This window comes from Fistularia commersonii, chromosome 10 (assembly GCF_037954325.1).
Source record: "Fistularia commersonii isolate RoL2024-O1a breed Wild chromosome 10, RoL_Fcom_v1.0, whole genome shotgun sequence".
NCBI lineage: Eukaryota > Metazoa > Chordata > Actinopteri > Syngnathiformes > Fistulariidae > Fistularia > Fistularia commersonii.
The window spans coordinates 19,929,044-19,954,369 of record NC_141293.1 but is presented as its reverse complement, the minus strand read 5'-3'; the positions used below and the strand labels follow the sequence as shown (position 1 = coordinate 19,954,369).

The window sequence follows — 25,326 nt, the reverse complement described above, 5'->3', positions numbered from 1 at the left end:
AAACACAAGCCAAGGTGTCTCTCTGGGACGTGGAACCGCAAAAAGCCTAATTCTTGCAAAGTGCATCTTCTCCTCCAAGGCCTCTCAGCTGTTTCTACACTATGTTTTTAAACAACAACACCCTGAACCACAATTGCAACTTATCACCAACCGTGTTCCCTGACGTGTTGTTTCGTCACAACGAGTTTTGTTTATCTTCTTCGCGTCGATACGATACACGACACATCACAATAGGCGTGTCACTGTAGCGCTTTATCGTAGAACACGGCTGTACAAAACACGCCGAACAACACAAGAACATGATTTCCTGTCTTGGGAGGTTTGCTGGGTTTCCTGATTGTTACGCTGTTAAGACATGGCCTGAACATTTAGCAAGGTATTAGACTACATTGAACTCAAAATATATTGAACTTTTTCCGAATTCCGCATCGATGCTAAAATGCTTCTCCATTTTTGTTCTCCCCGCTCTATTTGCAGTTCATTGACTTTTGAGTCATGAGATCACGCCATAAAATGGACTTTGTAAAAGTCAGTCAAAAAATAAGTGAGACCATTTTGCAAAAAGTGGTCTGAAAATATGCAAAAAAAGGAAGACAATATGGCCAGCGATTAAAAAAAAAAATGTAAAAAAAAAAGCTACAAATGACATGGGGAATACAGAGTTATTACATAAATGTCAACCACTTGCATGGGCGTGAAAGCGGGGCCAAGGGTCAGGTTATGGAAAAAGCATTAAGATGTATTATCAGCAGGAGAACCTTGCAGGCGGATAAAGATGAAAATCAAAGTCATTAAAACCAGTTTGTCGGCGTCGCTCCCCCTTGTTTCTGCGTGGAGCTGCGACGCCGTCGCTCCATTAAGCCGGCGGCGCACAAAGCCAATAGTAAACACCGGAATTATCGCCGTATATCTCCCGGTCAAACAACGGGACCCGGCGGCGCCCGTGTGTGCTCTCCGTGCACGAGAAGCCAACGCAACTCTGACCAGTCATGTCGTTTCAAAATGCGCCCCGCATTCCGCATAACGTAAAACCTGTCATTATGCAAAAAAAAAAAAAGGATGTCACAACTTCTGCTCAAAGCCAAGTGGCATAAACGTCGAGATGACAATTTGCCGTCGAGCGCACTTAAAATAATACCTGCGCTCGTGTCGGGACGCCGGCGGTCGGACTGGGATTGGGAAAAAAAAAGTGCAGACAATCGGCTGCTTTGTCGCTGGTGATCTCGGGGGCAGACGGTTGACAACATAACCATAATTGATTTATCTTTTAAACTGCAACTGTCCGAGACACGAGTTTTTGTTTGTTCTGCGTGTTTTAAGGTCTCCTAGCGACAGCGTGATTCACTATCTTTATTTGTCTTTCTTTAATTGCTGATTGGTTTCATCTGCTTTTCCTGCCGCTCGCCGGAACCGCAAATTCTGCGTATGCGACAGCGACGTGCAGCAGCAACAGCTCAGTAGATTGAAGTTTAAGTCGCTGAAATGAAAAGGACCCCGAGCGAGTACGAGTGCTGGTAAAATCAAAGATAGGAAGAATATGAGGAATGTGCTCTGCAGGTGCTTTGAACGGGCCTCCAGCTGATGCTAGAAACTTGTGGTTTCCTTCCTCTTGACAAGCAAATGCCCCCAAAAATATGTAAGTCATTAAAAAGAGTGAGCACACTCAGCTAACATTAAGAGGCCATTGCAAAACATTTAAACCGCATTCAAAGAAATTCAGATCTAAAACAATCACTATCCGGATACTCTGAGCTCAACATACGGAAATATGATCCTGAAATGGTTTTCACTCTCTATGGTTTCCATTATTTCAAAGTATTTTTCAAGGGTTTGAGACTGTCGACAGGAACACGTAAGGATCAGCCATATTAATCTTCTTAAATGTTAAATGCCCAATTTGTAATATGGTAAAGCAGCTTGTGCAGATATAAAAGCATGTTCCATAATTATTACAAAGAAAAACTGGATGTTTAAACAGTTTACTGCTTATGAACGATTCAAATGTCCTCCAGTGTCCCGCTCCTCACTCATGTTGCTACCAGAAAAAGTTCAATTTACAGCTTTCGACGACAATTTCACGGTTCGCTTTGAACCGCCGTCCGACGGGGAAGCGTCCGAAGATCTCATTAGCAGAAATCACCTCTATTTATACCCTGTAGGACTGAGATAGAGCAAAATAACATCACGGCCTCTTTTCCATCCGGCCTCCAACTGCCGCGGACATTTAGGACCGAGACACAAAGCAGCCCGGAGCTTCAAACCATCCAGGATGCAGCGAGACGCTCCCATTTCCATCACTGGGACCCGGCTCTCCTCTAGAGCTGTTTCATGAACACTGCTTGCAGCTTCACACACACACACACACACACACACACACACACACACACACACACACACACACACACACACACACACACACACACACACACACACACACACACACACACACACACACACACACACACACACACACACACACACACACACACACACACACACACACACACACACACACACACAGCATGGAGCCTGGGAAACAAATCTATATATCATGGCAAGTGTGGAAAGAAAATATGCACATAATAGTTTACAGACAAAGATCAAAAGATCCGAAAAATGCATTAAACAATATTCATCTGAGCGACATCCTGTTGTTGTGGTTTGTCAGAAAAACCTCATGTTTTGAGCTCTAGTTGAACGCGAGCTGTCTCGTTCCATCCTTATTATTATCATACTCTAATATCTAATATGCCGAGTCAACGTAACTATGTTCCAGTGAATGGAAAAGGTCTTATCTTGAATTGTCATTTATGGCAGGTAAACTTTGTGTAACATTTTATCTGCTTTCAACTCAGCATTTCATGATATTTTTTCTGGGTTTATAATGAAACGGCATGAAAAAGCAGCGTCCACACGACAGGTAGCTACTTCCGAGAGTGAAAAAGTATTTAGTTGTTTATCAAAACTAAACAATGAACCTACAGCCGAGGGTTTGACGATCGCTGATGTTTTTCACGTTGAACCAAAATGACGTTTCAGGCGGCTGTGCTACATCTGCTTTGGGTTTGTACTGAAATAAATATCAAATTCACCCGAACCCCACATGTCGATGTCATGACCAGGCATTAATGAAATTGCTAAAAAGTGAAAAGATTGCGATGAAATAAAGCCCCGGTAATAGAACTATAAACACTGTTGTTATAACAAAGTCGTGTTCAAGTGCAGCGCACTGAGGCAAGAACACCTGTTGCTCCTTTGCTTCGCACGTTGCTGCGTCAACACTGCGATAAAGGGGTTATTTTCCGAGTGACGGACGCACGGATCGATTGGTTTCCAAGCTGCATGAGGGGAGGGGACGTCCGGCCAAAGGTTCAGGATCACAGAGGCCCTTTTCTGGCCTCCCGACGGGCCGACCCGGGTTCGTTTGTGCCGAGAGACCCGGAGGCCCGGCGCGGTCGTGTGACGCTGATCCAGGCAACTATTCTTGACTGCGGGCCGTGTTTTTATGACCCGAGTCCTCATATGAGGACACCAAACCTTGATTTTGACCTCTTGTGCTTCCACAAACACGGCGGGCGAGCGGGCGGGCGAGCGAGCGCTCACAAATAAAGACGGCGCCTTTCGATTTCCAAACGAGAGTGAACCAACAACAGGTACAAAACCTGGACCGGAAACTCCTCGGCGGTCACGCACTTACGGGTTATATTTATTCCACGTGCCAGGGTTCGTTGTGCAATTTGAAAGCAATCTAATGAAGTGCATGTTAATTAGGAAGTGCCCGTTTGAGTACACCGGCTTAATTATGTAACAAGCTTTTGTCCCCCGGAGGATCCCATGTGACCGGGAGGAGGCTGGAGAAACATCCAGACTTTGGTGGTTGCCACTATTACACAACAGTAAAAGCCCATTGTGAGGTGAGGACTGGTTTTTTAAGTTTTTCCAAAGTGACTCAATGCTCTGAGGCAACGCTTGCTTTTCTTTTTTTTTCTTTTTTAATAGTGCGGGGGTTCTGCCGCTCCAAAATATCCTGGAGGCGTCAAATAAGACAAAAGTTCCCCGGAGGTTCATGTTGTTCTGAGCTTTCAGGGCAGAAACTACATTCCAGGGCGGTTCGTGCACGGCGCGGGCCCGTCTGAGGGCGGGAGCGCGCAGCCTCGACCCCCCGAGTCCCGCACCCTCCCCGCCCCGCCCCGCACCGCCCCCGCAGGCTCACCTCGGAGTTGCCGCCGGGCTCGTCGGCTCCGCGCAGGTGGATCCCTCCGTTCCCCTCCGGAGTCCCGCCGCGCTCCGGGGAGGCGGGCTCGGCGAGCCGCCGGCCGCCGCGGAGCCCCGCGTCCACCTCCGCCTCCGCCTCCGCGTCCGCCTCGGCGTCCTGGTCCGGGTCCTGGTCCGGGTCCGGGTCCATCCCCGCGTCTGCGTCTGCGTCTGCGTCCGCCTCCGCGTCCGCGTCGTCGTCGTCCTCGTCCGAGTCGAAGGGCAGCGGGACGCCGAGGTCGACGTGCTCCTTCAGGCACTTGAGGTTGTGCTTCCGGAGCAGCTGCTCGGTCTCCGGGTCCAGCACGACCAGCTCCAGCGGGCCCGCGGTGGCCCGGATCCGGGACACGACCTGCTGGTGGCTCTCGTTCTCCACGTCGTCGCCGTTGACGAACACCAGGCGGTCGCCGGCGCGGAGCCCCGACGTCTCTGCCGGGCTGTCGGGCTCCACCAGGCGGATGAACTGTCCGCTCTTGCCCTTCTCTCCGTGGAGGTGGAAGCCGTAGCCGTTGTCGCCCTTCTCCAGCGTGCACAGCCGCGGGCGCGGCCGCGGGCACCGCCTCTTGCTCGGCATCTTTCCCGGCCGCCGCGACTCAACCTGCTGCTCGGCCGCCGCGGGGGAACTGACTCACACACTCGCACGCACACTCGCACTCTCAGACGCGGGACGCCGCCGAGGAGGCGTGTGTTTTCTAAGCGGTGCCCCCTTCCGATCGAGGTGAACGCCCGCAACCCCCCGCAAGCCACGCAAGCCCCCGCCCCGCGCGGACACACCGTCACACTTTCGCGCAACTTTCACCGAGTGTGTTTTTCGGGGCCGATCGCCGCGTCCGACGCGTCCTGGACAGAGAGAGCACGACACACACACACTCTCTCTCTCTCTCTCTCTGTCTCTCTCTCTCTCTTACGCACACGCACACGCACAGTCGTCCGGAAGAGGGAGGTGAGATGCGTTCACGGGTAAAAAGTCAAAACACGACGTGCGTGAGGTTTCACACGCCTTCAACCCGGAACTGCTGTCGCTTAACTTTCTCTTTAACGCTTTTCCAGCCGTTTGTACCTTTAGTGAAGAAAACATTGAAACCACTGAACATTTAGTTTTCTCATAAGAAAAAGTACAGGGCTTTTGGGCTAAAACTCAAAAATGGGTTAAAGATAATTTTCCATCGTCACCAGTTTCCTTCTCAAGACATGACAGAACATTTGGTTTACTTTTAAGCACAAAAGAGATGAATTATGTGTCCATGTTATTTTAGGCCTGGCCAAGTTCTTCATTCACAAAAACAGAATGCAAAAATGTGCCCCAATTTTACCGTCTTTATTAACGATTTTGAATTATATATAAAAATCCTTAAAACTTTTGGAAAAATCCAAAAATGAAAAAATATACAGTTTGATGTCTGAGATTGCTTGTGAACCACCAAGTTAAATACATGTTATATTCCCCTTGCAAGGGTTTTATTCATTTATTTATTGATCTTTTTATTCTTTTATTTATTCTTTTATTTATCTATATATTTATTTAATCATTTTCTTTTACTTTCTTTTTTGTCTAGCATTAAACATTTCTCACAAACCTTTAACACCATTAACTTCTGATTACAGAACAAATGTCCTTCTGTCCTTTGCTTCTTCATTCCCGGTTGTTTGATTGACAGTCGATTCAACCCTGCCGTGTTTATTTGTACATATGTATATGTGTGTGTACTGTTTATGTTCAATAAAAAATAAATAGATAAATAAAAAAAAACATCCACCCCCGATCAGCTCGTGCCGTCACCCGGTAAAAAAAAAAAAAACTTTTGTAGCCGTTTTACAAACACGCACATTTCAGTCACAGTCGGTGAAATCTGTCCCTTTGGAGGAAATCTGTTTGTATAGTGATATTATATTTACTGACATTATTTTGTTTGAACATTAAGAAAAGCTCAGATAGTTTATACTTCACCTGTTTAACCAGAAACCGTGGCATTGCTTTTGGGTTCCTGCAGAATTTATTTTTAAATTTAGAATACCTGTTGATATTCACATCTTTACTTATTATTGATTATTATAAATATCTCATACCGCCGCGTGAAAAAGCATGTCTGCTTGGCGTGTACAAATGTGTCTATGATAATAATTCAATAAGGCATGCTACGCTATAGTCTACCAATGGCTGTGCTAAGCTAACTTTGTTACGCCAGACATTATAATAATAATAATAATAATAATAATAATAATAATAATAAGAGAATTCAAAGGTTAATTTCCCCACAAGTTCTTTTTCCTTTTACACACGGGGACATGTATAGCTGATAAATTTATGTTTTCATTCAACTAAAGAAGTAAAACAGTGAGTGCCATCGGGACATCGATTTAGTGATCGAATCAATATCTTTGTGTTTGGTTTATGTTCCTACTTTTTTCCAGTCCTTTCCAAAAGCATGTGTTTTTAACTCTCCTTCTTTCTCCTGTCCCTCTGAGCCTCCCAGCGTCTTCGGAGAAGCGTCCTGTGATTGGCAGGTGCCAGAGGTCAAAGGTCAGGGCGAGAGATCGTGACTCTGCCTCGTTTCTGAGGACAAAATATCTGCGTACTTTGTGTGTCCTCTAAACGTCACACGTGACCACACTTGTATGGACGTTCACACTCGAAGCAACATACTTCCCAGCTACTGTGTCTTATATGCAATAGTTATGGGAAGTTAGCGTGCGGCGTGGGAGGTTAGCGTGCGGCGCGGCTCACGTGGAGAGAGCGGGAGGCGGTAGGTTCATCTAGGGCGGGTTCAGCGCTGATGTTTCTTTCTTATGAATGTTGATGACTACAAAAGCAGCGGTTTCCCCTGTGAGCTGAGCTTTACTGTCAGATCCGGAGAAGAAAACCAAACGGACAGCCAAATAGAGCGGTGGCATTGATTAAGGTGTGTCAAACAGGATTAAACACGGGGCCTCCTGAGCATAATGGATGCCTTTCTTTCATTTCAGCATAACTATATAAGATGACAGCGAGTGCATTTTCATTGGTTTATCATTGATTTCGGTGATAACTTGCTCTCCACCAGCTCTGAAAGCAAAATCTACGAAACAGAAGGTAAACGGACACTCAAGCGATACTTGGAGACGTCGTGATGGAGATGTATTCAGTGACGCTGTCGCTCCTTAACTCTGCATTCCACTGACAACGCATTTACCGGGGTCTGGATTTAGCTCCCGGGCAGGTCGCCCGGCCAAGCCGACACCTGGACGCGCACAAGCCGACCGGCACAGGCCGCCCTGCGGGATCTCGCTCATCCGTTCGGTCATCGAAACGCGGCGCTCTTTGGATTATCCCTCTGTTCATAGAACGCTCAAACATGCAGGATTTTCCAGCTGTACCGAATGTAATTTCTCTCCGAGGTTTGAAAAGCCAGAAACGGACGGCGCGGTCACATCGCACGGACGGAAGTGTCCGAAAAGCGGCGCGTCGGCCTTCGCTCAGAGCGGATGAAGGACGGCCTTCCCTGCGATCCCAGGCTCACAGGAGGCCGTCCCTGGAATGAAGCGCTGACCTCAGACAGACGATTGCAGGGTGTTGCTGCCCTCTCTGGGTTTGCTGGTCTCATGTCAGTCATTCATTCTGCAGCATTTATATATATATTTATAGCGCCGAATGATCGTATGAAAAAGTCCCGCGCTCTCTCGCCGGCTTTGCTTCCAAAGATTGAAACTGCCCGAGGGAGTTCAAGAGGGAATTCAAAGTCATTTGAAAATGTTAACCACGTATTAAACCCGGGAAAATCAGCACTATTGAAAAGTATGTCTTGTAAATCAATAGAAGTGTATCAGTCGTTCTTGAAGCGGGAAGGAAAGGTTTGGTGCCAGTGGTTTGTCCTGTGGCCGAGAGAGTCTGGAGAGTCGTTGCCACGATGAACAATCGGCCCATTAAGGGCCACAGCTTTTCTTCTCCGCTTCGGACGGCAGCTGAATTCAGCCCAGGATTGAGTGCGGCTGCTATTGCGCTTCATATTCCCGTTTTCTCCGGCCCAGCATTTCATGTACGGAGCAGCTTAGAAAGCCGGAGGCTGACGTCCGAAGATGTAAATCTCTGAGCTCCCTGTTATTTGGCAGGTTCCCGAGGCGCCTGGCTTGATCTACTGCAGCGGCGCTGCCGGGCGTCTGCCGGGCGTCCGCCGCCGTTACCGTCACCGGTACTAAAGCTATTACTTTATCGTCATGTAGCATGTAGCATGTAGCTGTTAGCGCCGCTGTCTGTCCATCCCAGCCGTCCCGTCGCCCCCGTCCTTCTCGCCGTGTTTTCTTCGCCCACCTCCGGCCGCCATCTTCGCCAGGTCACAGAGATGAATGTCGTGAGTCACCGGACTGAAGAGAAAATGACCTCGTGTGTTTAAACGAGTGCACGAAGGATTTTTGTCGACTTTACCGCGGCCCTTCGAGGGCGCGCGTGATCGTCACTTGTCCCGGAAAATGAAGGTGGATTTAAAGCGACAGACATGTTTGTTTTTGCAGTTTCTATCTCTCTGCTCCGTCCTTCTCTCTCACGCTCTCTTTCCACCCTCGCTGGTCAAAGCCGCCCAAAACCAGTTTGGATCCGTCCGACGTTTCTGCCCGGCGAAAGGCACTTTTTCCTCACAGCTGTTGCCAAGTGGGGGAATGTTGGGTTTGTGTAAATAGTTTTAAAGATCGGGCTCCAGACCTGCTCAGGGAAAGTGTCATCAGACGATTCGGCAACACAGAAATAAAATCTGACTTGACTGGAATTTACATCATGGGTTCAGCGTTGATTGAACCAATAATCGATGAAATAAAATAAAAACTCTTAGTGAATCAAAAGCAAAGCCCAGACAAGGAGCGCCTAAAGGAGAAGTTCCTCCAAATTTCCCGTTTCCTGACGCTCCATTTCTTCTGCCCACTTTACGTCCAAGAGAGTCTGACTCCTCGGTCGGGAGAGACGAAACCAAAAGGTATGCAAAGCGACGACGTTTAAAAATAAACCTCGGCCGTCATGTTTGTGTTTTTAATGCCCCAGTTTCTCATTATGGGTCTCGATGCCAGCAGGTGTTTTCGCCCGGGGGAAAATTGTTCCTCATGTAAAGACTCAAAACAATCTCTGTGTTTTCTCGGTGAAAGGGCGTGGGCCGCCGATGTTTTTGTTTTCTTAAAGTTGCAAGAGCCGCTCTATGAGATGGAGTCAAATGATTCGTGCCAAACAATTCAGCACTAAATATGGAAGAAAAAAAATAATGACATCAAATTTTAAAACTCTAATTTAAGGAGCATATATTCATATCCTCAAAAGATTTTTTCCAGGTCCAGACAAATGAGAGAGACAGTCAAAGACACCCTTTTTTTTGTCATTTTCAAGAAGTGTTTTACTCACGTTATGTTTTCTAAAGACGATGTTGACGGTGAGGATGATTTTTATCCCCATCATCATCAGGCGGAACACTGCAAAAACACACAGAAGGTTCGTCGGAGACTCTTAATTTATCAGACGTGTCAATGAGAGAGTGAATATTTGTGCATTTGTTGTCATTATCATCGTTTTATAGTCTCGGGTTCTCGGGCTATATTTCTGTATTTCTTCCAATTTCTACATGGACGTGCAGATTTCATCTGTTTGAATCTCAATAAATTGTGCGGCAGTTACTTTATCATCCCAAAACGTGAATTATTGTGCCTTCAGGGCTGGAACTAAATCCGCTGTGGTTCTGAGGACCTCCTCCTGCCCTGATCTGCCATCCCATAATGCTCCTCAGCCTCTGCCGTCCAGCTCGGGCTTTGCTCGGCCAGGAAAATGATTGACAGCATTATAAAATCAGACGCTGGCACGAAGCCGCTTAAACCTCGGGGAGAAATCGACTTTTCGGCTAAGAACCGATGAGCGGACGGGAGACGGAGGCCCGTCGATTTAAAAAGCTCAGTATGACGGTGCCGTCGGTTGCCGTGGGAAACCGTTCAAATGGTTTTTCACAATTAACTACAGAGAATTTACATGTTTCACGATGAACGAGTCACGGGTGTGAGAAAAGGAAGCGTGTGAAGTGCAGGCGTGTGACTCATAATGCGCCTCATCCCTGTAAACGACCAACTTCAGACGCCGTACGCACACACACATTACTGAACACACACCTGGTGTGTACGCCAGAGCGGCACAGCGTGTTAAACACACCAGACTTAACACAGAAATGACTCTTTAGTTACACGCCGTTAAACTGCACACCATTAAACCATAAAGGAATTTAATATAATGAATCGTTTCATCTGTACTTTAATAATATTTTATTTGTAAGCCATAAATTAGCTCTTAACCAACATGTTTAAAACACTTATTGCTGCAGTTGTTCATGGTACATTCTGGAAGTGGTGAACGGCGACGGCCGATCGATAGCTTGTCTGTCAACCGGGCCGAACGTAATGAGCGCACGCTGAATCGATCGTTTATAGGCATAAAGTATAAATGTACTAGCGAACGCATTTATATTATATACGTATGAAAATACCATAGATAAGTATATCTCAGGTGACCTTTGACCCTCAATGATAGATGAGAAAATGCGGTTATGTTTAGTAATGTCGGGGTAATGTTTATAACTGATTCACTCAGTAAAAAGGCAGATTTACAGTTGAAAGTGTTTTGCCAAGTTGCACCAAAGTGCCGCAAACATTAAGTGCCGCAGCTCCTGATGCCCCCCCGCACCCCGCAAACACACACAAATACACACAAGACTGACATTAATAAAACAACACCACATACATTACAAAATAGACTTTATATATATGTGTATATATATATATATATACTGTACGTGATAACAAAGCACTTTTTCATGGCACTTTGTGACCAGTGACACTTCAGAGGAGAGATAGAATGTGACATCGAGCAAGTTATCCAAAGAAACTAATTGCACAAGGCGACGCGTGAAACAAATACAGCTTCTGCACAGTCTAGACAACAACATCCATCATTTATTAAAGGAGAGACAGCAATGTTTCAGTGTGCTGCACATCTGTGTGTGTGTGTGTGTGTGTGTGTGTGTGTGTGCATATGAGTGTGTGGTAACGACTCGGTAAAAAAAAGAAAGAAAGAAAGAAAGAAAAAGCATGCAGAGTAGAGTGTCAGCAGACGTGACGGTGGGATGACGCTGCAGAGAAAGTCACATGATCAGTTTTGTGTTTCGCCGAACTAGACGCGGCGTGGCGGACTTTACTGGATCTATCTGACAGCGGCGTGGATGCGGGGAGACGGGGTCATTTAGCTACAGCCTGCCTGCCAGACCGGAGTCCATTTAGCTCTCACACACACCGGATGATGAAGAAGAAGAAGACGAGTGTAAGGCCAAAGAGGGGGTTCAGTTCACAGCTCGTTGGGTGAGAAACAAACTGCGCGGCAAAGTGCTATATTTACATCAACAGCCATCGACTGTTCATAGAAAACTGCTTTTTTTTGTTTTAAATAGAATGATTTTTCTGGTTTTAGCCGCCCGTGCAGGGATACGGCATCTCCTGGCTTAATCCAACTGTCACCACAAAGACCAAACACATTTCTACGAATGACATTTAAAAAAAAAAAAAAAAAAGAATTCACATTTCAGAGAAGGGATCCAGATCCAGAAGAGGGGGGACATCCACGTCTCGGCTTTCATACCATGGACTTTATGTTTTTTATTTTTTAAACCTCTTCCGCTCTCTCTCTCAATCCCAATCTTTCTTTGACTTCTTTTCTCTCTCCGTCCTTCCAGCCGGCGGCAGCGATCTGCTAAACCAGCCCGCAGCAGCCGGACTTGTGCTTCTGAGACTCGATGTAGTCGTGGATCTTGAACTTGGGTTCATGCGGCTGCTGCGTGGCTCTGTGCTTCAACTCCCTGTACACACACACACACACAGGAAGTAAGATATGAAGAGGAAGGACAAGGAGAGAAATATGAATAAGAACAGTAGAACTCCAAGTGCAGCTACTTTGCTTTACAATCACACTCTTACTTATTTATGGGCTGCATCCAAAGTGCAGTGCAAACAAATGAAAAAATATCTTTTAATCCGGATGCAAAACTGCCTTTTAATTGGTATTGAAACATACACATTTTATCTCATTTAATTTAATTTTGTTTTATCTTCCCCATATCTGTGGCAGCTCTAAATGATCCAGATCATGGTTGAATCTTTTCACGGCAACTGAACTTGAATCCGTTCCCTTTAAGACGTCACACCTCTCATCCCAGAGGCTTCTTGTTAGCACACTTTGTCGTACCCTGAGTGAACAGACTGCTTTATAAGAATTTTGTTGGACAGAGAAACACATTTCCAAGCGGAAGAATCACTTTGAATCTTGAATGTGTGATGCGGAATCGTCCCATCTAACTTGCAATGAAAATATCTATTACTTGACGCAATCTCGTGTTTGACAACACGACATCCTCTTTCTCCCGTTGGGGAAAAAAACAGAAAGTCACGTCGTTTTTAGCTTGTTAATTATATGTCAACGGGGAGAAATGGTAAAAGCGGGATAAAGGCCCCCCACGACCCTGAGAGCTGGATAATAGCTGAATGAAGGAAGGCCGGGACAGTTCCTGGTCCAGCAGCTCTGGCCTGCGAGCCGCAGAGTCGCCACAGAGATTTCTGAGGCCTCGGCAGAATCTGAGCGTTCGGGACGCCGCCGGCGCCGAGACGCTTCGCTCCCAGTTTAAACCCCCACATTATTATTCTCTTTGTAAGGCAGGCAGAGAAAAGCAATTTCATAGAAGAATTTTCATGAAAATTAATTTCCAGAGGCTTTTGAAGCATGAAATGCATGTGTTGGTTTGTTTGTTTGTTTGTTTTGTTTCGTTTCGGAATGATTCATAAATAATTCCGGAAACGAGCGAAGTAGAATGACTTTCCGTATCGTCCTCGGGTGCGTTTATTTAATCTCATTCCAGTTTCATTTTTCTTAACTCTTCTGTCCCTCTCCTTCCGGCAGCTTCTAACCAACTTGACACTTGAAAAAATAAACCTTGAGTTTGCGTTTGAAACGGAGCTGCGGGTCTTATTTACCGCTCCTTCACCGACAGTCAAATCGATGACAGAATGAAAGTAGCGTCATAACCGTCAAACAGACCAGCAGCAACCCAAAGCACAACAATAAGGACGCCTACGTTGCGTTGATGTCGGCGGCCATATTGTTGTGGTATCTGCAAAAATACCCCCCCCCCCCCCCCCCCCCCCCCCGCCGTATGGATGATGAAGGAATGAATGAATGAATGAATTAAAATGTAATATGGAAAAATATCAGAATGAGTGGTTTGTAAAAAACGATTAGAATCTTCTAAACCTGCTTTTTGTCCAATTTCATGTCATGATACTTTTGCTGTTAGCTCATGTTAGCCCATCAATCACATTCTTGTTCATTATTCATATCACATTATCTGATCATTACTATATTCCAATCACATTTCCGACAGCATTAAATAATGACCTGACAACATTCCCGTAGCAAAAAGGACCAAATTATGACGTGGTTGAAAAACCCTTTTTTCCCCTCATTTAAAAATGTCACTTTCAACATGAGGACGGCATCACAGCCGTGGAAAGGAAGGTAAACTTTGAACGTATGCGACCTTTGCCATGTCTCCGCTTTGATTCGCAGGTTGAACGTGATCTGCGGTCGGACCAGTTGGTTGAGTATTACCACCTCCGGGCGGTAGTTTCGCCCTCCGCCGGTCCCACGCCGGAACATGTTGTACAGCATTTTGGAGAGGAATTTGCCCCAATTAATCCGGAGGTTGACGCATCTGTCGGTCCCTGTGTCACCTCAACCCGGCGACCCGCGCTCTCAGACGTTTCACCGCCATCTCGGCCAATCGGGCCGTCAGGGAGAGGCGGGGCTGACGCCGACGCATTCTTCAAGCTTTTTCCTCGTCAGCCAAATCACTCGGACGTGATGCATTGAGCGAACTCAGACAAACTTGTAGTTTTGTGCTGCTACAGTTTGAAATGATGCAGACTATGCCCCCCCCCCCCCCCCCAGCAGCTCACTTCCAGGTCCCGACCAACCAGCTAAGAACAAAAGAAGTCTTTGTTTTTTCAACGCCCCAATTCTACCTTTGTGTTATTTCTGTCACTGTCGGCTGCGTCGGAAAACAAACAAAAAGATATGCTGCAACGCTGCATCTACGTAAGTCGACGTAACCGAGTGTCATATATTTTCTGAGCAACCGGTTTGAGAGAAGTTTCACTCAGGTAATTCGGAAACTATCATTTTGGTGCAAGTGTAGTCCGAGCGCACCGGCGGCAGGCGGCTCCCTCTACAGGCGGGCCGAGGGACCAAGCCAACGCAAACAAAGTTGACGGCCAAAACCACAAGACGACTCAAATGTGATTTGAAAATATAAAATCTGCAGATCCGAGCTTTAAAATTCACAGACCGGGAATAAACGTGCGGATAAGCAGGAGATACCCATTCGATAACAATAATAACAATGAAAATAACGTCAGAAATAATGAATTATTGTGGTGAAAATGATTAATCATGCAGAGACGTCGAGCTGAAAGCCTTACTTGGCTATAGCGAGGAAGGCCAGCTCCACGTTCACTCCTGTCTTGGCGCTCGTCTCCATGAACGGCACGCCGTACTCCTGGCCAAGGGTTGAAAACCGTGAGAGAAAAGCAGCGAGGCAAATAAAAGGCGCAGACGTATCGAACGGACGCTACCTTGGCCAGCTTCTCTCCTTCCTCTGTCTTCACCACCCTCTCCGCAGCCATGTCCGCCTGCAAGCGGCGAGCGGGGAGAGCAAACCCGTCATGACGGCGCAGAGGCCAAAGGCCGCCTGTTCGCCGGCGTGTCAGCGGCGTCCTCGTATCCCGCGGCCGACTCGCCGCTCCCTCTCGCCGATGACGCGTCGGGGAGTCCGCCTCGGGGAGTCCGCCTCGGGGAGTCCGCCTCGGGCGGAGGCGCCCATCCCGCGGACCGACGCCGGCGGCGAGCGGCGTCACGTCCACGACCCCCGCGGAGGGAGCCGAGCAGCGCGTTAGTGACGACCGCTGCTGGTGGGCGTCCAGGAGGAAGCGCTTTCATGGACGCTGTTTCAAATCTGCCTTTGCACTAATAATAGTGCAGAGCCGCTGAACAAATCTGGCTTTCATGCGTCATAAAACATTCATAGCGTATATTTAACACTTTGTTCATTGACCCTCCAATAACGTTACGGACGCCGAGGACTGAGTATGATTTGTCAAGGACATTGGGGGCGTCAGATGGACGGACCAAAGAAAATCTAGAACATGTATTTTGAACCCACCGAGCGTTATTAATTCATTTGTTTCCTTCATGCATTGTTTACCGCTCGGGGTCGCGGGGTCGTGGGGTCGTGGGGTCGCGGGGTGCCGCAGCCAATCCTGGCTGTCCCCGGGCCGGAGGGTGGGGTCAGGGTTCAACCCGCTGGACCCGCCGTCACAGACACGCAGACCATTGCAACGTCAGATAAAGACGTACATCTATTCACCCTGTCATCCACGCTTCCTTCAGAGACGTACAAGCATTCACTCTGTCATCCACCCGTCGGGAACCAGGAGAACCCAGAGGAACCGCAGAAACGCCTCCTGTCGGAATATTTACTGTTTACCTCTTAACTCCGCGGCGGGAGCGCTAACCGCTGCGCCGCCATTTGAGCTTGTTTTCTTTCACGTCACCAAAAAAAAAAAAAATACAAAATTGAAGAAAAAGAATTTCTAAAAGCCGAAGCGAAATTGACAGACACGTGTGAAATCGGGTACAAACTACCTAAAAAAAAAAAAAACCTTGAAATTAGATATAAAATAGCGTGAAATTAGAAAAGTATGCTGAAAATGAATGAGAGGTTTATTTGGCTTCGGGGGTCAAACATTTGGATCGCCTTCAAAATGCTAAGTGTGAAGTGAAGACGCGCCAAGGGACGAGTTCTCTGCTGATACTGGTTTGTCACACGGAAAGGGAAGCTTGGCTCACCTTGTTGCCGAGCAACATGATGACCACATCCTTCTGGGCGTACTCGTGGATCTCAGTGAGCCAGGCCTGAGTGGGAGAAGAAAGAGATGCATGAGGGAGAGAGAAGCCACCGCTCTATAAACAACGTCACACACTGAGGTGTGTATGTGTGCATGTGTGTGTGTGTGTGTGCATGCATGTGTGTGTGTGTGTGTGTGTGTGAGAGAGCTATTGCCAGGCAATAATCAATCATGATGACGGCGAGTCACGCGGCCGCGCACCTTTATTGCTTTTCGATACTGAAAATCTCCGAATGAGAAAAAATGTCATCTTGAACGGCGAGTGGGGGTTGTTTGCAAGATGAAACAGAAAGCGGGAGGAGGTCTGGGGGCGAGGAGGTCTGGGGTCGAGGGGGTCTGGGGGTGAGGGGGTCTGGGGGGGGCGAGGGGGTCTGGGGGCGAGGGGGTCTGGGGTCAAGGGGGTCTGGGGTCGAGGGGGTCTGGGGTCGAGGGGGGTCTGAGAGAGGAGGAAGTGTAACGTCCTACCCTGATGTTGTCGAAGGACGGCTTGCTGGTGATGTCATACAGCAGAAGTAACGCTGCAGAGGAAGCAGAGGAGCCTTATTGTTCACTGCACCCTTGCATAACACTCACACCTACACACACCCTCAGACTGACAACACACACGGTTCGCTGCAAGGATGAGGCCTCACCTACACACACACACACACACACACACAGACATATATATACACACAGAATAGAAACACACATGGTATGAGGAAGTGGAATATAAAAAGTTACCCTGGGCATCTCTATAGTAGGCGTGTGTTACGCTACGGAATCTCTCCTGACCGGCCGTATCCCAGATCTGAGCAACACAACACATCATTAGAAAGAGTCTAACAAGGGGAAACAGACCCCCCGGAAACAATCCTGCCAGCAAATCCAGAAACTACAGCACAGTCACCGTTATATAACCCGACACCAAACCACCACCGCCGCCGCCGCCGCTTTTAGTCAGTATTTAGTTGAGCGTGCGCCAGCGTCCTCGCAAATGAGCGCCGTTTACATGGTCGACCGAAAAACCCGGAGACACAAATCCGAAAGGTCAAACGAAAGATTATTTTTTTAAATTACATATCTTTAGCCACTTATCCAATATGAATCGGTAAAATGAGAAGGTAGAAATAAATGTAAGACCCGTCTGAGCGCTTGTTGCCAACAATTCAAGCAGAGCAGTATGAATTATTATCTTTGTATTTATGGATTTAATTTGACATGGATTGAAGCACGTCTTTATTTCTGGAAAATACTGCTGGCATTTCCTGCACAATTTTATAGAAATTCTTTCCCTCTACATTTATTCAATTATTTGTAACGTTTCAAGCTCATTTGTGGATAAATTAATGTCTACTCGTAATTTCTAATTTAAGTCACGAAAAACGCAAACAAAAATAGTCAAAAATTCCAGAATTGCTGTTTGTTGCGTTTGCTGCCACTAGCGGGCGCAAAGGACGCTCATTTCTGTCTCCTCGCCTGTTTTCATGCGTTTGCCATTTGCCATGTTCTTACATGTGCAAAAAAAATAAAAGGCTGTTTGCAGAAGGCGGCAGAAAGCCTTGGTCGCTATTAGAGGACTCCTTATTGCAGCAGCGCTCCCCGGAGGGAAACTGCAATCTACAGTTTTAAAATCGCTTAGTTACTAATGAGCACAAATAGCCGGGAGAAAATTAAAAGCATAACAAACAAAAGCTCGGGAAGCCAATCCTGATTCTGCGAATATCGACGCTCCCGAGTCACGACGTTGACGATATTATTGCGATAGTTCCCTTGTGTGAAATAAAACATATTTGCATATTTATATATTGTGGGATTTTCAGTGGGGGAGAAGGAGGGGCCTTGCTGTTATTTATACAGACTTCATTAATAGATGGATAAATCAGACTCTTGAATATTCACCTAAAATAAACCCATCCGGATGGATCATTTCTTCACAAGTGTTCATTTCTGATGATCTGAGTCCACTTACTGGCAAATTATATTTTAATGAATGGCTTTCTAACGCACCCGTGTCTACTTTAACCGATTAAACATAAATTCACCAACAGATATTAGAGAAATAAATAAGGCGGCGATGTGTAAACACCATGTCGGAGACTCGCCGGCAAATAACCGGCATTGAAAATAAAATAACTTCCGACCCGGCTCGGTCGGAGGGACGGTCGCGGTCATTTCATGGAAACTGGAGCTCCGAGGTCACTGGCAGCATTTCAAACTATCGATCGACCGCACTTCCTCTTTACGTGACCTCATTTCCTCCTTGGCTTCGGTTCTAAAGAAACGGAGGGTTCTTGAATGCAAAGACGCTTCCAGAGGAGCTCTAACGCCGTGTATTTGTTAACGGGCCAAAAGAGTCAGTTACACGTCCATACGGGCTGCAGATTACAAGTTAAATCTGCGGTCTGTCCGTTTCATCCTTTGAATTCATGGGTGGCGGCCGGCGAGGTCGCCTGTCTCTGCCGTGCGGCCCACGTCTGCAGACTCATCACCGTCGCCGCCACAATTTAGAATGAATCGCCGGAGCGACGCTTTCGCGGGAGAGAAGAGGCTGCTTTACTCGAGCTCCGGCGGAGGAATCTAATTTTGGCGCCTCCCACTCGGCGCCGAATGAACGGGCGACGGTGACAGACAGGCCTCGGATTAACGGCTCTTTGCCGGAACGCCACGGCGGTCCCTTCCGTGCTCGCCGCGCCGCCGTCACCGCCGCACAAATGAGGGGATAATAATCCGGGTGATTTTTGATCACATTCCAGATGGCGCTCTACGCAGAGCGTAGAAAATGAGCGAATAATGTGCGATGAAGTTGTAGTTAGGTGTTAAAATAGCGGCTGTCTTTATTAGGATATAACAAATAAAGGCCAAGTGATATTGGCTTTCGGTTAAAACTCATAAATGTGATTTTCGTGACGATCCGCGCGACTTTTGGTGCACGATCGCTGCGAAATCTCACCTGGAGTTTGACTTTGAGGCTGTCGACATCCACCACTTTGTTCTGCAGAGAGAAGAGGAGCTGTCAGGAGGTGGAGAATGACGCACGCCGCCTAGAAAAAGACTCGTGGCGCTGCGTGCCGCAATAGAAACCACATATCTCAAGGTGGCTGTGAACACTGGCAGGGAAAGTAATATGAAGCGCAGACACGACAACAACAAGGTCCCAGGATCAGACTTAATTACACAACAGTGAGAAAAACCACCGGCAGAATAACAAGCGACTCCCCCCATTAATTTCCTGCTCCCTCGTAGGGGAGCCTCTGATTTCCTGCGCGGGAAGGATGGGCCCGAGGCCCCTTCAGACGGCCCGGACTCAATTCGGTGACTAATTAATGTTATGTATAAAAGGAGAACATGAGATAGCAAGAAACACGCACGCCGAACCAGGAAGTTCATTTTGTGTCTCGACGGAAAAAACCCTCAGCGGCTGACGACGCGGCGTTCTTTGGTTCGACGTTTATTTTGATCGTCAGCTGAAGGACGTTATTTATTCACTCGCTCATTCTCCGTGTTCGATCCCGTCACACGTCACCCAGACGTTCAAACCTCCATCCTACAGATGAGATATTCAGCCGTTCACTCCCTCATTCTTATGTCATTGAGAGATTTTCACGTGCGCTTGAGAAAAAGAAACGTGCACGTCCGCCGCCTGGTTAGGTAACAAAGGTTAGAAAAGTCTGAATGGCTTTACATATATTAAGAGTATCTTTTTTGGTCCTATCACTGAAAAGAAGATAATTATATTTTTATTAAGAGGCGCTTTGGGTAGTCTTGGTATATCATGGTCTATTATGGTATATTATGGTATATTATGGTACATTGTGGTATATTATGGTACATTGTGGTACATTGTGGTATATTATGGTTTATTATGATATATTATGGTATATTATGGTATATTGGCATATGATGGCTTTTCCTTATATGGGAAAGTAATAATACCAACTCAAGATGTTTTTGTGATATACTTCTATCTTTTTTAATGTTTGACAGATCTACCTTGAATCCTGACGTGAACATAATAATACTTATTCAGGAGGTTGGGGATGTACATGCGTATGATGTCTTTCTGCTGTACGATGACTTGTCTCCTGCTGTTCCTGATATGGGAACATAAATACCCGTTGGAGATGTTCTTTATCCCTGTTTCTTATTGACCCTTCTTTTTGTCACAAGTGTTCCTGCACGGCGGACGGCAGGTGAGGGGAATCACACGCCGAACATTCTTCGTTAAACATCGGCGCGGCTCAAAAGGTTCTGCTGGAATCAACGATCTTTGCACTGGACTTTTTTAAGTTTATATAGAGGTTTTCAACCATTGGCTCTCTTATTCAAACGTCATAGCGAGATATTCAACCACGTTCTCCCTCCCTCACTCACACGTCCGGCCATTTTGAAGCCGCTGCATGTTTTCGGCGCGAGGGTGTTCCGTCTCTCGAACCCGCAACCTTTCTGCAGAGCGGCGGAAGCCGTAACCGCTGCGCCATCAAGTGCTAAAAAATATAGGGCGTCTCCTCCTTCATGCCGAGCTACAGCGATATTCTCACCGTCGTACCTTCATTGGGAATGAATCAAATGATTGGCCAAAGCTAAAATGCTAGTTCCCATTATCTTGAACATCCGTTGGAAAAAAACGTAATTTTAAAGCGTTCTCTGTGACGCTTCACGCGTTCAACAAACGTGGAAAACGTCCTTTTCTTCGACGAAGACGAGCGAGCGAAAGAGGCCGCGACTCTGCGAAACTAAACCGCTGACAGGAAAGGCGAGGAGGAAGCGTGATCTGCAGCGCTTCCTGCGCAGCGCGGGGGAAAACTAGCATCTCCGCAAACAAGTAGCTCTTGTTGTTGTTTATTCAAAGAAAGAAAAGCAAGATCCACCACCTGCTGAATCCCGTTCCCCGGCAGAGAGGACACGCTTCAACCCCTGCATTAGTTGCCATGGCTTTCCACCCCCCCAATTATGACGTGGAGAGAAGCCTGCATGCTGAGTAACCGCTACAAGGAAACATGCCCAAAATAGATCCGCCATGTTTCCCGGCTACCGGCCCGGCCTCGCATCTCCGCGCACAAAAGAGCCGCCTCGCCGATCGGGTTGACGGTGTGACTCCCGCTTCTCAAGCCTTCCAGGACCAGGGGGGGCAGGGGGTGCACGGGGTGCAGGGGGGGCAGGGGGGGCGTGCACGTGTGAAGCCAGCGCCCCTCCATGCTCCACACTGTGTCGCCTCCCTTATTGATGTGATGGGGACCTGTTGTGTTCACTGCCAATGCTGCAAGGAGAAAGTGTGTGTGTGTGTGTGTGTGTGTGTGTGTGTGTGTGTCTTAAAGCGGCATCACTCAGAGAGCCATTACGCCTCTTAATGTCTGCGCCGCCATCCCGGGAACACAATTATATCACCACTTCAGCTAATGCAACACAATTTCCGTCTCCTTGTCGACTTGCCATTAGCGGGGAGCGCCTCTGCCTTCAACGGAGGAAATGGCGAGGAAGGGTGGAGGGTGTGTGTGTGCGTGTGTGTGTGTGCGTGTGTGTGTGTGTGTGTGTGTGTGTGGGGGGGGGGTCTGGGGAGATAACTCCAGAAGGCCTCGGGTTTTTAAAATCGGTGATACCCCAACTCCCACCCCCACCCCGAAGCTTGAGCTTGAGAACGGGACTAGCGGGGCGCTTGTTGCGGACGAGCGGGACGAAAGGTCGCGACCCCAGCGGCCGGCGGCGTCTCACCCTGAAGTCGATTCCGACGGTGGCGATGAAGTTGCCTCCCAGAAAAGCGCCATCTTTGAATCTCACCAGGACACAAGTCTTCCCCACGGCCGAGTCTCCCAGCAGCATCACCTGGAGCCAGACCAGGACCAAGATCAGGACCAGGACCAGGACAAGGACCAGGACCAGGACCAGGAGTTAGAGGGGAGCAAAAACACACAGCTCAGAAAAGACTCACAATCAAACAAAAGGAGGGAAAAAACACTGGTTCCTGATAGACCCACTCCCACTGTGACACCCCCCAACACACACACACACACACCCACACACACACACACACACACAGATGAAGATACCAGCAGCATGTGACACTGTTCATGCTGAGGAGACTCAAGATGCTTGCATCCAGCAGAGCCCCTCCATATCACTGCTATCCTAATGTGTGTGTGTGTGTGTGTGTGTGTGTGTGTGTGTGTGTGTGTGTGTTCTTAAAACACACCCGGGGGTGTGATCACCTCATATCCTCTAATGTAACTTTAATCCGAACGGGCGCAACAAGTCCACCCTCCGCAAATATTTGCACGGCCGCGGGCGGACAAAGACTTCTTGGAAACGCACACACGCACAAACGCAAGCACGCACACGCACACACGCACACGCAGCGGGTCGATAAGTTGTGCGGGCGTCTGCCGTGCGCGCTGGTTAAGTGGCGACGAGGAGAAAAGAAACAACCGGAGTCGGGTGTTGTTTCCTCTCTTCTCGCCGCCGCCGCACGACGCGATGCGTGGAATCCCGCAGCGCGAACACGCACCTTGAACGCAACATCGTAATACTCGTTAATAGAGGCGCATCTCTCCAGCACGTATTTGGACGTTCCGTTCTTGGTCTCCTTGTCGGTCAACGACGTCTTCCTCGTGGACATCTCAGCGGCGGGAGCGGAGGAGGAGGAGGAACCGGTGTGTTGTGTCCGTGCGTGGAGGCGCGCACGGCGCACGGCGCACGCCGGGGCTCAGTTCGAGTCCGCCCGCAGCCCGCGGACGTTCATCCCGCCTCTCGCCTCCGGGTTCAAAAAAAAAAAAAAAAAAATGAAAAAAAAAAAAAAAAAAGAGACAAAAAAATAAATGAAATGAATAAATAAAAAAAAAAAGATGAAATTCAAAAAAAAAAAAAAAAAAAAGAGAGGAAATAAATAAATCAATCAATAAGAAAACAAACCGCGGCGGTCGGTCAGCGGGAGCCGCGAAGCAGGACGGAGGACGGATGGCGGCGGAAAGTTGTGCGCGTCCGCCGGGCTGGAGAGCAGCTCGGACCGGCGGCCGGGAGCATCGCCGGGGCGGCGGCGGCGGCGGCGGCGGCGGCGGCGGCGGCGGAGAACAGAGGAGACGAGCGGCGTGGGCAGGCGGAGGAAGCACAGCGAGAACACGTCGAAGGGGTGTTTTCTCGCGTGTTAGGGACGAACCGCCCTCCATCCCATCCCCCTACACACACACACACACACACACACACACACGCACACACACACGCACACACACACACAGTCCCCCCCGCTGGCGTCTGACTCAGCCGCCACAGGTGGTGCTCCGGTGGATGGATGGATGGATGGATGGATGGATGGATGGATGGATGGATGGATTTCACTCCCGCAGGTAGCGGGTGTCTCTGCAGGGACCCACGGGTGGGTTTGCACACCTGCACACGTATGTGGAAAAAACACGGTGTACGCTCCGCTCCCACGCGCAACACGTGGCGCGAAGTTTCAACTTTCTAAATATAGGTACGTTTGACCACTGATCTGTCCATCCATCTATCTATCTATCTATCTATCTATCTATCTATCTATCTATCTATCTATCTATCTATCTATCTATCTATCTATCTATCTATCTATCTATCTATCTATCTATCCATCCATCCATCCATCCATCCATCCATCCATCCATCCATCCATCCATCCATCTATCTATCTATCTATCTATCTATCTATCTATCTATCTATCTATCCATCCATCCATCCATCCATCCATCCATCCATCCATCCATCCATCCATCTATCTATCTATCTATCTATCTATCTATCTATCAATCCACTTGTTTATTAGCATCTATTGGACTTCGTAGAAAACTGCAATTTCCTTCTTCATAAACCTTAATTATAACCCCCCCCCACACACACACATATATATATGCTAATATATAACAATACTTATTTATATATTAATATATAAAGTTACATGTGTTTTTAAAAAAAAAGCAGATTTTTTTTACTCATTCATTCATTCCTTCATTCATTCTAACGACTGTAAAATGAGAATGTCTATATCCATATATTTGCATCTCCTTCCTAAAGGCAGAATATGCATGTAATCTGTTTCCAACTGTAAGCAGATACAATCTCTATGGTTTACAGTATTTATTACTATTTCATGGCATCTTTCTGTCATCGTCGCCTTCACACACACATTATTTATAAGGCAGGAGACGCGGCGGGGACCAGATGCCTCCATCAGTCCCTCCTTTCATTTGCCATTCAAACCATTTCAGCGAGGATCAACGTTCCAATCCGAAGTGTTTGTGTGCGTGCGTGCTCGTGCGTGTGTGTGTGTGTGTGTGTGTGTGTGTGTGTGTGTGTGTGTGTTTGTCTTCTCACGGCGCATGTCTCCCTCTGGCGGTGATGCAATGGAGGTGCCGCTGCCCCTGTGCTCGCAGGGCCAGGAGGCTCAGGAGACTCAGCAGGCTCAGGAGGCTCAGGAGACTCAGAAGACTCAGGAGACTCAGGAGACTCAGCAGGCTCAGCAGGCTCAGGAGACTCAGGAGACTCAGGAGACTCAGGAGACTCAGCAGGCTCAGGAGGCTCAGGAGACTCAGCAGGCTCAGCAGGCTCAGGAGACTCAGGAGACTCAGGAGGCTCAGGAGGCTCAGGAGACTCAGCAGGCTCAGGAGACTCAGCAGGCTCAGCAGGCTCAGAAGACTCAGGAGACTCAGCAGGCTCAGGAGACTCAAGAGACTCAGGAGACTCAGCAGGCTCAGGAGACTCAGGAGACTCAGCAGGCTCAGGAGACTCAGGAGACTCAGGAGGCTCAGCAGGCTCAGGAGACTCAGGAGACTCAGCAGGCTCAGAAGACTCAGGAGACTCAGGAGACTCAGGAGGCTCAGCAGGCTCAGCAGGCTCAGAAGACTCAGGAGACTCAGGAGGCTCAGCAGGCTCAGCAGGCTCAGCAGGCTCAGGAGGCTCAGGAGGCTCAGGAGACTCAGGAGGCTCAGGAGTCTCAGGAGACTCAGCAGGCTCAGCAGGCTCAGAAGACTCAGGAGACTCAGGAGGCTCAGGAGGCTCAGGAGGCTCAGGAGACTCAGCAGGCTCAGAGGACTCAGCAGGCTCAGCAGGCTCAGAAGGCTCAGGAGGCTCAG

General features: G+C 48.0%; 2 protein-coding genes across 2 annotated transcripts in view; both read right to left on the bottom strand.

The window, feature by feature from the left end:
* The window catches only part of nherf1b (NHERF family PDZ scaffold protein 1b), a 29,592-nt gene extending 24,436 nt beyond the window's left edge, over window positions 1–5,156 (bottom strand). Inside the window, exon 1 of the mRNA XM_086154256.1 lies at window positions 4,214–5,156. Within this exon, the coding sequence (XP_086010382.1) occupies window positions 4,214–4,828 (615 nt within the window). The 5' untranslated portion in view covers window positions 4,829–5,156. The remainder of the gene's footprint in view (window positions 1–4,213) is intronic.
* Window positions 5,157–10,496: 5,340 nt separating this feature from the next.
* LOC147230752 (ras-related protein Rab-37) lies at window positions 10,497–23,458 on the bottom strand. The gene is made up of 9 exons (XM_086154255.1): window positions 22,733–23,458; window positions 21,943–22,053; window positions 19,184–19,225; window positions 16,975–17,041; window positions 16,717–16,769; window positions 16,193–16,258; window positions 14,920–14,976; window positions 14,767–14,843; window positions 10,497–12,095 (listed from the first exon to the last, which is right to left on the bottom strand). Exons 1-9 carry the CDS (start codon window positions 22,841–22,843, stop codon window positions 11,990–11,992), a joined length of 690 nt encoding a protein of 229 aa, XP_086010381.1. The 5' UTR covers window positions 22,844–23,458; the 3' UTR covers window positions 10,497–11,989.
* Window positions 23,459–25,326: the final 1,868 nt, after the last annotated feature.